This window comes from Dromiciops gliroides, chromosome 2 (assembly GCF_019393635.1).
Source record: "Dromiciops gliroides isolate mDroGli1 chromosome 2, mDroGli1.pri, whole genome shotgun sequence".
In the NCBI taxonomy this organism is placed as follows: domain Eukaryota; kingdom Metazoa; phylum Chordata; class Mammalia; order Microbiotheria; family Microbiotheriidae; genus Dromiciops; species Dromiciops gliroides.
This window is the reverse complement of record NC_057862.1, coordinates 53,299,872-53,312,006: the sequence shown is the minus strand read 5'-3', so window position 1 is coordinate 53,312,006 and position 12,135 is coordinate 53,299,872. Positions and strand designations below refer to the sequence as shown.

Below are 12,135 nucleotides of genomic sequence, written 5' to 3'. Positions count from 1 at the left end.
TGAGGAAGAGGGGAGAAGAGGGATCTCACCAATGTTTTTCAGTAAAATATGACGCAAGGTTCTCAGCCGAGAGGATGGGAGGAGACATAGAAAGTTTGAGAAGGGGTAAGAAGGTTGGAATATCCACTGTGGTGAGTGCTAAGTGAGATAGTGAGTCGATTAGGGAGGTGTACAAAGATTGCCTAGTAGAAGCGAGATCTTAGTTAATACATGACATAAACTGTGGTGGATCTAGTCAGGACTAGTATGTGATTTTGTTCACCTTCCTTCAGCAGCATGTGTCGGACTAGATTGGGTGGCATTGGTTGATGTAGGTGATACAAGACTGGGTAGGGCACAATATGATTCATGAAGACAATGTAGAGATGATCTGGTTCACCAAGGGTCAAGATGGGGAAAAGAGGAGAGCAGAGCTAGTACAGGGATGATAGTCTGGGAGAGAACTGAGGGGTACTGGAGCTCATGGTATGGACAAAGATCAGGGTTTTATACTGGAAGGCTGAGAGAGATAGAATACTAATAGACTGTAAGCAGACAAGGGAATGTCAGAGCATGTCAACCTGGAAGTAGTGCTTTTGTGGGTGATGGTATGACTATCTTTGTATGCAGGAAAGGTGGGGTGGGGGTCATGAGAAATGAGTGAGTTGAGGAATTATGAGTTTAGGCTGCTTGAGGGAGTATCAATATTTATGTTGAAATAATCTGAGGTTAGGAGATAGAAGAGAATGATTGTGAAACAGGTACTGAACCCATTGAGGAAGGAAGGGGAGTGTTCTGGTGGTCTGGCCATAAACCAGGATTTTAATTGGTTGGCAGATATGGATTGCACGAACCTCAAAGAAGTTACTGGTGTTTCAACTCCCCCACTTCGACCAGTTGGGGGAGTGAGTGAGAGTACGGCCACATCATATCACCATCAGCTGAAAGAACCAAGGATGCCGACTTGTGGGACAGGTGATAGGGCTGGGGGTGGGGGCAGTGTAGAGAGGCACAATCACAAAAATCATTTTCAAGTTACTGAAGGGCCAGATCAGATGTGTTCTCCTTGGGCCCAGAGGACAGCACCAGGGTGTACTAGGGCTGGATGCTGCAGAGATTTCCTTAGGTACTGTGTCCCCTCACTAAACTTCTCCAAGCAGAGGTACGACTCATATTCAGTCCTGTACCTCCCTCATTCTTCCTTTACACTGCCTTAGATATGTAGGTACTGATGGACTAACACGGCGTGTTCTAAGCGGGATGCTCCTTATGCACTTATACTCCTTATGTGGATAACTAGGCTACATTTTTTTGAGTGGCTGCTGATCTCACTGAAGAACATGCTCCTGCAGCCTTGCAGAGCGTGATTTAAATCATCATGTCACCCACCAACAGGAGCATTGGGAGACTCCACTACTTATATGAAAGGCTTCTTTTATGGAACTCATACAGGACCTCCTCTATAATACTGACGACTTTAATATTTCAATTTTGACTCCTAAAATAGCAATGCACAGGGATTTGTTGTGACAGCTAAGCTTCAGTTTAGACAATCTACATACTATTCAGTTCATTACGCAGCAGCCAGTGGTAATAAAATGTGAAGAGTGAATTTGCTGTTTGTTATAAATCGGGTTTTAAATTAAAAACAAAAACAAATCCACAATCTGGAGTGCATTTGGGAAACTGGGCTGAACTAAATGATCTCTAAGATCTTTTCTAATTCTAAAACCTGTAATCCTTGGCATGCAGTGATTTCAGTGGCACTGACAAGGGAAACAGACGGCTAAATCTTTTCCTTTTCATGTTTATTTGTCATCCTCCTTCCAGTTCCATTTATAATGCTCTCAGGATGATCTGGCTTAGTTGAGTCTCACACGAAGATTTTTTCAGCAAGCTGATTTTTACCTCCAATGTTTTTAACTTTTTTGTGGATACCAGCTATAACCTTCTATCACCTTTCCCTGTAGTATTTTGCTTCTGAATTTATATTCTTAATTGGTGCTGTGTTTGGATTTTATAGGTTCTGCTTGGCAAGGAGATGGAGTGCTTGCTGGAAAAGCTTCTGAACTCATATTGCAGGTGACTTTTTTCAATCAGTTAAACTTCTCTTTAAAAAAATGTGATAATCAGACTCAATGTTTTGACTTTTACCTATTCCCATTTTTCAGTCAATAGCTTGTTTAAATAGATTGCATGCAAGAAATATTAATAATTAAACCAAATATAGACTAAATCCTTAAAATTTAACTATTTACACATTCAAAAATGTGATCCCAACCAATTTAGCTCTGCTAATGTCCTACTATATTGCCTCAGCATGGCTGAGGAGGGACAACCCTGGATCCTTGAAGACTATGTTGTAAATATATATATATATATATATATATATATATATATATATATATATATATATATATTTTTTTTTGGTGAGGCAATGGGGGTTAAGTGACTTGCCCAGGGTCACACAGCTAGTAAGTGTCAAGTGTCTGAGGCCGGATTTGAACTCAGGTACTCCTGAATCCAGGGCCAGTGCTTTATCCACTGTGCCACCTAGCTGCCCCCGTAAATATATTTTATACTGAAGCCTTTCTTAATTCCATTGAGTGAAGAATTACACCAGGACATGAAAAAAACCCAAGACTATGGATGTGGTGTATAACCTTTGGTAAGCCTTACAAAGGCTTAGTGATGGCCTCTATCTGTTATGCAAGAACCAGCCTGGCCAAGACTGGTGAGGCTCATCACTAAGTTGGCTGCAGGATGATGAACTTCTTAGCCATAGTCACTTTGAAAGACCATCTACTAACTTCTCAGAGGGGGTGGTATTTGCATAGGCAAAGGAAGTACTCATGGAGGAAATTACTGCTCTCTGAAGTGATTTATGTTAACCTTGCTTTATCTCATTTCTTATTGGTCCATCATGCTATATTCAGTGCTCTTTATATCTGTTGTTTTTGCAGCTTCATAATATCCAACAATAAAAAGCAAGGATATACAGGGTGGCTGGGTGGCGTAGTGGATAAAGCACTGGCTCTGGATTCAGGAGGACCTGAGTTCAAATCTGGCCTCAGACACTTGACACTTAACTAGCTGTATGACCCTGGGCAAGTCACTTAACCCCCATTGCGCCACACACACAAAAAAAAGGTATTTAAAAAGCAAGGATATGGAAAATAATTGCACAGGACAGCAAGGCACTGGTGAGAAATATGGTCTGCAGTGGCAGACAAAATGTTCACATCTATGATACGATGGATCTTCAAAAATAATATATTTAACCATTCTCCATCCAGGGGACATAGATTTTGTTTTCAGTTTTTCACAATTATGTATAAAGCAGCTATGAATATTTTTGTGCAAATATGGCCTTTTTCCTCTCTAATAATAGCTTGATGATGCAGTATGTGCAATGGAATTAATGGATCAAAGGATATGATTAGATTGGGGGTTCTCATTATGCATATGCTCTTTAAAACATTTTCCCCATTCTACATTTCCATTGACAACGTGAAAAATCACCTGTTTTCTCAACGTTGCTAACGCTGAGTGGCATCAGTCTTTACTGTTTTTATCAGTTTCATCACCTGGGATGAAAGAAGTTAAGTGATTTGCTCCAGGCTCACACAGTCAGAATGTCAGATATGATTCTTGAACCCAGAGCTTCCTGACTTGACTCATGTGCCATGGCAGGCAATGCTCTCAGACTGCAGGCTAGAAACTAGATGATGACTGCACTGCCCCATCCACTCCCCAATGAAATCATAGATCTTGTGCAAAAAGAAAGCCCCTTTTTTTACTGCCTCTTTACCTAGGCTACCAACATGTAATTCCTCATTTCCTTATGCCTGGACATTTACAATAATTAATAGAAGGAGGCTATTTCTGACCAGTGGGAAGTTCTGCCAGAAAATTCCTTAAAGTTAAGGTTTAAGATTCTTTATGACAAATTAATGCTTTCTTTGAAAGTATCCAAAAACCTAATTTAACATAATCGTTGTTATGTAAATGCACATCTCTGCATAACAAAATGGCTTTTTTTATAGATGATGGCCAGCTCACCAACAAAGTATTTCACAGAACAAAGTTCTAGTACAACTAAATAATATGGACAATCCCATGAGGTTCACTGTAATGAGACTTAAAGACTTAACCTTTACTACTTAATAGTAGGTGATAGGGAGAAGTATCTTCACGCTTCAGCAGAAGTAACAAAGCTCTACTACTTACACAGTAGACTCTCTTTCTTGGTTCAATGTTGTTTCATGTGAGGCTGAAGTAACAGACGGAGACCTAGGATACAACCCATAACCTTCACAAGGAGTGACTATCTGCTTTCCCAGAATCCTTCAAATTAAAGAAATAAATGAAGTCATTCACCCAAGCTCGTGTATCAAGAATACCTCGGAGGGACAAGCATTTTTGTTAATGTACTTTTCAGGTTTTCGATCAGACGCCTGTCGTGTTCTGCTCCCTCTGCTTAATACCTGAGGTGAGGAAAGGTGGACGTCCACTGTTGGCACTCTTCTTGCAGAGCCTTTGTATGTATGCTCAATTTTTGTTCATATAAAAGTTCATCAATGACTGTGAACATCAACTGAACTTTTTCAGTGGCATTTCGGTCAAGTTCCTAAAAATAAATGTCCAAAAAAATATATCATTTACCACTAGATCTGAGATCTGTTAAAGTCATAAAAAATTTTTGAAATCATTTAAATATTTGTTCAATTTGAAAACCTATCAAGTTTCCATATGGGACAAGTTAAATTATTGGAAGGTTTCAGCATATACATGCATTACTCGAATGACTTCTATTGTCGTAAATATAATTTATACTAAAGCCTTTCTTAATTCCACTGAGTGAAGAATTACACCAGGACATGAAAAAAAAACAACCCAAGACTTATTCACGTGTCAAATTTTAACCTTCAAATGGAAATAAGCATGAGGGAAAAAACATAAATACAGCTAAACTCTACCTACTCCTCTCCTACACATATAGAAAACTTTTGTTGTATTTTAGTCACGTCTTTTTCTTTGTGAACCCATTTGGGATTTTCTTGGCAAAGATTCTGGAATGGTTTGCCATTTCCTTCTCCAGCTCATTTTAAAGATGAGGAAATAAAGGCAAACAGGGTGAAGTGACTTGCCCAGGGTCATACAGCTAGTAAGTGTCTTAGGGTAGATGTGGACTCAGGAAGAGTCTTCAAGTAGTTTGAATGGCCACATGTTAAGGGTATAATAGAGGAAATTCCTGATCAGATATAGACTGGACTATATAAGTCCCTTCCAAATCTAACATTCTGTCAAAATGGTAGGGTTTAAATTTCTGTCAGAGCACTCCTACCCCTCAACACAAAGTCATTCATCCAGGAGAAGAATGAAACCCATCAGACTGAATTTGCCTTGACAAACAGAAGAAAACTGAATAGAACAATAATGGGAACAGGAAGAAGAATCTATAGACATAGATTTTCCATCAATGTGCAGGCCACAATAGGAGTATTATGTTCAGTTCTGGGTACTATAATTTGGGATGGCCATTTATAAGCAAGAGAACATCCAAAGGAGGGCTAAAAAAATAGTAGTAAAGGGCCTTGAATACATATACTTTGGGAACTGCAGAAGGACTTGGGTGGGTTTGTTTGTTTGTTTTTTAACAGGACCAGTAGAAGAGCTAATGCAGGGGCACAGGATTGCTATTTAAGACTCTGAAGGACTGTCCTGTGGAGGAGAAGCTAGACTTGTTCTACGTGACCCCAAAGGGCAGAAGTAAGAACAACGGATAGTGGGTTGTGATGTAGCCTGGTTGTAAGGAAAAACTTCCTAGCTATCAGAGACCAACATGAAATAGGAGGTTGTGGGTTACCCTTCACCAGACATCTTTAGGAAAAGACTGGATGGCCACTTGTTGAGTATATTGTGGTGGGGATTTTTAAAAGGGTATGGCTTGGCCAAGATGTATAGTAAGGTTCCTTACAACTCTGAAATTCTATTATTCTATAATGGGGGCCCAACTACTTAATGTTGTGTTAAAATTGCATCTTGTTCTGGTCTCCCTGAGCACTCCACCCCCTTCTAGTTTGTAAAGTAAGTAAGTTTATAAGTAGTCAGTACAATAAGATTGCAAACCATCCCAAAGACCAAAGGAGCATAACTTACAAATTGTATCGTATTAACCAAAATTCACATCCTGATAGCAGGTGCTGAATCAGGTCAGGTCATCCAGGTGCTGTCCGTACCTGCCCTTCTATCTCCATCAGGACCATGCTGCTGAGTGCTCCCAACTCAAATCCATGGTTAAATGAGGGATATTCTATGTCTCTGCCTTCCCATCCCCCCACCCCCATGCTGACTGTTCCCCTTCACCATCCAATTCCCTGTCCCCACACTATCTGCCTTTGTACCCCTTCACTGCTTGTCTCTGTGTCCTCTGTGCCTTATGAAAGTATGACTGCAGTTCCACTTCCTACTCTCTTGCTGCCACTGTGAGCTTTCCCAGTCAGGACCCAACGAACTGGGTGTGCCTGCCCCTATTTAATAATTTCATAAATTAATTATCAATTAAGCTTGAATCTGTGATTCAACTTCTATACGTGTAAAAGGGTAATGCTAACTTCCTTAACTGACACTAGATGACAATTAAGGGTACTTTGTACTAAGCAGTGCTGCAAAATACTAATTTGCAAACATAACTATATAATGGCACATTTTAACATAGCAGCATATGAAGAAATGTGGGAGGAAAGCTGGTAAATTCTGACTTTCGGCTTTAGGTGCTACCCTCCAGATTACTCCATCAGACTGATTCTATGTAACTCACATCATATCCCCAGGAGAAGTCTGAGCTGCCTTCAGTGGATATCCCTGTGCCCGCATAACTTGGAAAGGCAGACCTTGAATTGCCAGTGTCAGATGATGTAAAAGGTGATTCTTGTGTGATGTCAGATTCACTAAATCCACAATTTGAGAAGAAAAAAAAGGAAAAATTCTTAGATATCTTCAAGCTTTTGCAAAATAAACTATTCAGAAATTTGTATACAAATGTGCTTACAGAGGCATAAGAGGAATTTTATTTTTGTTTTGTCTTTTTGTTTTTTTGGGTTTTTTTTGTGAGGCAATTTGGGGTTAAGTGACTTGCCTAGGGTCACACAGCTAGTAAGTGTTAAGTGTCTGAGGTCGAATTTGAACTCAGGTCCTCCTGACTCCAGGGCCGGTGCTCTATCCATTGTGCCACCTAGCTGCCCCAGAGGGATTTTATAAAATGTACAATTTGCATAATTGTACGGCACTTTGGAGTTCTATGGCAACCAGCACTTAATATAACTATAATGTAACAATAATAGAGCATATACGTGGAACTCAATTAACATAAATGCTGTTATTAATATTTTAATTTTCAAATATGTAACTGCAGAAGATCACCAACTCTAAACATTTTCTCACTTTTTTTTTTACCTTTGGCATAAAACAATTTCGTCATGAGCAAATGATAGCCTGAGGGAATAATATGACAATTTAAAATACAGCAAAATACATTCTGGATAATTAATGATATTTCAGCAAAACTATTCATTGGCTTCTCTTAGATCACAATCTCTTGGGTAATATTACTTAAAATGTATTAACATTTGCAATGTGTATGTACAATGCTTAAAATCACCAAGTAACAGTGATGTCTAATGGCTCTAAAAACAGAGGTAAATGAAAAAAATACTTAGCTTTAGAAACAAGGCTTATTGGAAATAACACTAGAGAAATCATTGTGGAGTCTATACCTTAAAGAGATCAAAGAAAAAGGAAAAGGACCCATATGTACAAATATATATAATATATACAAAAATATTTGTAGCAGTTTTTTGTGGTGATAAAGAACCATAAAGTAAGGCTGTGCCCATCAATTGGGGAATGGAAGAACAAGTTAGTCTATGAATGTGGTAGAATACTATTGTGCTATAAAAAATGGTGAAAGAGATAATTTCAGAGAAACTTAGGAAGACTTAAATGAACTGAAGTAGTTAAATAAGCAGAACCAGGAGAAAATTTATACAATAACAATATTATTAAGAAAGACTTCTTTAAAAGGCTTAGGAACCAGCTCTTTTTGTGGTGTCTAAGAACTGGAATTCAAATGAATATCCATCAATTAGAGAATGGCTAAACGAGCTGTGGTATATGATGATTGTGATGGAATATTATTGTGTTATAAGAAATGACAAGCAGGATGATTGCAGAAAGGCCTGGAAAAACATATAAACTGATGTGTAGTGAAGTGAGCAGAACCAGGAGAACATTGTGCATGGTGACAGTAATAGTTTAATGAAGAACTGTGAATGACTTAACTATTCTCAGCAATACAATGATCCCAGACAATCCCAAAGGACTAATGATGAAGCATACTATCCATCTTCAAAGAAAGAACTGATATTGATTGAACACAGACTATAGCATGCTATTTTTCACTTTCTTTTTTAAAAATTCATTTTCTTATACAAAATGACTAATATGGTAATGTTTTACATAATCATACAAGTATAACATATATTGGATTGCTTATTACCTTAGGGAGGGGGTAGGGGAGGGAGGGAAGGAAGGAGGGATAGAATCTGGAACTCCAAACTTTAAATAAAAATATTTATTATAAAGTTTAAGAAAAATTCATAGAATCTTAAAAAAAAGATGGGTTGGGATCCCTGATCTATGCAATGGACAATAATGATTCTAGAGGCCACAACATGAAATATGTTATTCTTTTCTGGATGGAGAGGCGATAAATTCAGAAGGATATTGACATATTTTAGGATGACATAGCCAATGTGAGAATTTGTTTTTCCAATTATACATGTTTATAAAAGGAGTTTTAAATTTTTCTTGCTTTCTCTTTTTTTTTTTTGAATGGGTCAATGAGGGTTAAGTGACTTGCCCAGGGTCACACAGCTACTAAGTGTCAAGTGTCTGAGGCTGGATTTGAACTCAGGAGCTCCTGAATCCAGGGCCGGTGCTTTATCCACTGCGCCATCTAGCTGCCCCCTTCTTGCTTTCTCAATGGAGGCGGGAAGCAGATTTTCAATGATTGAAAAAAATTTAATTTTAAAAAATTACTGAAAAAACAACACTTAAGTTGGGGCCAAAAGACCTAAGTTCAAGTCTTAGTTTCATCTATAATATGGGTATAATGATAGTTTCATTACCTACTTCAAAGCTAATGTAAAGCTCAAAAGACATAGAAATTGAAAGAATTAGAATAGGAAATGAGGAAACAAAACTTACTTTGCAGATGATATGATGGTATACTTAGAAAATTCTAGAAAATCAACTAAAAAACTAGATTAAATAATTAGCAACTTCAGCAAAGTTTCAGGATATAAAATAAACTCATATAAGTCACGAGCATTCCTATATATTACTAACAAAGTCCAGCAGCAAGAGATAAAGAAATTCCACTTAAAATAACTACAGACAATATAAAATACTTGGATGTCTAGCTACTGAGACAAACACAGGAATATTTCATATAAATACAGTCAGAGATATACAATTAGAGAAATATTAGTTTCTCATGAGTAAGTTGTCAATATAATAAAAATGACAATTCTACCTATATTAATTTACTTATTCAGTACCATACCAAATTACAAAAAAATTATTTTATAGAGCTAGAAAAAAATCATAACAAAATTCACCTGGAAGAACAAAAGGTTAAGACTATCAAAGGAATCAATGAAAAAAATGTGAAGGAAGGAGGCTTAGCAGGACCAGACCTTAAAAGTATTACAAAGGAGAAAAACCTGGGAAGACTACATGAACTGGCACAAAGTGAAATGAGCAGAACCAAGAGAAAACTGTACACAGTAAAAGCAATAATGTATAATGATCAACTATGAATGATTTAGCTATTCTCAGCTATACACTGAACCAAGACAATTTCCAAAAACTTATGATGAAAAATAATGTCTATCTTCAGAGAATGAAGTGAGAGTCTGAATGCAGTTTAAAGCATACTTTTTCAATTTTCTTTATTACTGTTTTGTATGTATATGTATGTGCATTTTCTTTTGCAACATGGCCAATGTAAAAATGTTTTGCATGATTGCACATGCAATATTGCTTGCTTTCTTAATGAGTCGGGTGAGGTGGGAGAGAGGAAAAGAATTTGGAACTCAAAATTAAAAAAAAAATAATGTTAACAATTTTTATTTGTATGTAATTAAAAAAAACCCCTATATGTAAAAAAAGTAGGGGGCAGAAGGTGGCGCAGTGAATAAAGCACGGGTCTTGGAGTCAGGAGGACCTGAGTTCAAATCCGGCCTGCAAGTCACTTAACCCCAATTGCCTCACTTAAAAAAAAAAAGTAAAACTCATACCATTATGGCTGTAGATTTTTAAAAAGTGAACACAAGTTAATTATAGCTACTTAACAATATAATAAAATGTGTTTTTGTAAAAATAATTAAATGAGATACTGTAATGCATCATACAAAGCGCTCTGCAACTATAAAGTGCTATGTGAATGGTATAAATGTAATTTATTATGTTGCCAACTTCCAAGCTTAACAAAACTGCCCTCCGTAAAAGCTCTAAGAAATGGTATACCTAGCATTTTTACCTCTGGTAACTTGAGTCTTTTTCATTGCTGTCATTAGTAGGGGAAATTTCATCTAGCTGCTCTGGAAGAGGATGATGCTCAAGAGCATTTTTGGCAATTCCTCTCCTACCAAGGGAAAAACAATATTATGTTAGTTGTTTAAAAAAAACATTTTTCAAGGATCTGATTTAAAGTTAAAGTTAATCATCCATTTACATGTGAAGAAACTGGGGTAAACTATTCTTGAGACTCAATCATCTAAAAAGGACTGCCTCCAAATACCCCAAATGATCAAAACGTTGGAGGTTTCATATCAGGAAGCTATTTAGCATGTTTGGAGGAATTAAGGTATCTGCTACAAGATGATTTGGAGAATAACTGAAGAGGCTGCATTCTTTATCTGAAAGTCTGATGAGACTCTTTATTTGGTCTCCAATGGCAGAGAAAACCAGGAAAATCAAGACAATTGCCCCTACTAAATCAGACCAAAGCATGTTGATGGTGTTTATAAAGTACCATCCTTTGTATATAAAGAGCAAGCTACAAACCCACAGTAAGTAGAGAATTTGCTTGTGGTTGTTTTTTCAGCAGTGAGGAAAGAGTTTGCATCTAAACTCTTCTCAACAAGTACCTCTTTTTTTTTGGTGGGGCAATGGGGGTTAAGTGACTTGCCCAGGGTCACACAGCTAGTAAGTGTCAAGTGTCTGAGGCTGGATTTGAACTCAGGTACTCCTGAATCCAAGGCCGATGCTTTATCCACTGTGCCACCTAGCTGCCCCTCAACAAGTACCTCTTATGACAACAGCATGAACTGAAAAATAGCTAGCCAGATTTTAGGCATTGAATTCTTGGCTCTGAAATTGAGACTGTTTTTGTTAGTTTCATAGGAACTGGCACTGGGAGACTCACAACTGTATAGCATCAACAGGAAGATCCTGGTATTAGAAAGAGGAGTGTGTGTGTAGCTTAGAATTTTTCAAATGCAATCCTAACCCGATCTATTCACTAGATCTACATAACTGTCCACCTGCAGTGCCTGTGCAAACTATATCAATGGGCTGTGGATTCAACTGCATTTCATAATCTGGGCTATATTCATTTCCTTAGTTTTTCCTTACGGCTTGACAGACCTTTCTCATCTGAGTGGCCCTGGATCTTTTAAAGTCATGATTATTCTGGGACTTGATATCACTATAACATCAAACACAAACAAGGCCATTTTGAGGACCTTGGTATTTATAGGGAAGCAGAACACTTGTGTTTCTAACACAGGGAATTCCTCCTCAATAGTCCTTTTTACTCTGTACAGTACATTTTCCATGACACCTTTGCTTGCTGAGAGGACCAATGTATCTTTATAGTTGCTATATATAGTTCTAAATATATCTTTATAGTATTTATTAAGGAATATTACACAATCTTAACATATGCAAGGTAGAAAATCTGAAGTGTAACAAGGCTCTACCTTGTTCTAGGCAAGCCAAATGGCTCCTTTTTCTCTCCAGACAGTGAAGATGTGGTCCAGAAACAAAAGGGGTATGAGTAACATATTATTATAATAACTTTCTTGA

General features: G+C 37.5%; 1 protein-coding gene across 3 annotated transcripts in view; it reads right to left on the bottom strand.

Annotated features, from left to right (window-relative positions):
• FAM149B1 (family with sequence similarity 149 member B1) overlaps nucleotides 1-12,135 on the bottom strand; it is a 35,305-nt gene that overhangs the window by 22,168 nt on the left and 1,002 nt on the right. For 2 of the 3 annotated variants that reach the window (XM_043981744.1, XM_043981742.1), the window contains exons 2-5: nucleotides 10,586-10,690; nucleotides 6,803-6,932; nucleotides 4,467-4,609; nucleotides 4,210-4,326 (exon numbers count right to left, since the gene is read on the bottom strand). In XM_043981744.1, the coding sequence (XP_043837679.1) occupies nucleotides 4,210-4,326; nucleotides 4,467-4,609; nucleotides 6,803-6,932; nucleotides 10,586-10,690 (495 nt within the window). Of the gene's footprint in view, nucleotides 1-4,209; nucleotides 4,327-4,466; nucleotides 4,610-6,802; nucleotides 6,933-7,437; nucleotides 7,679-10,585; nucleotides 10,691-12,135 lie in introns of those variants that run through there. The other variant, XM_043981743.1, reaches the window with a different exon arrangement.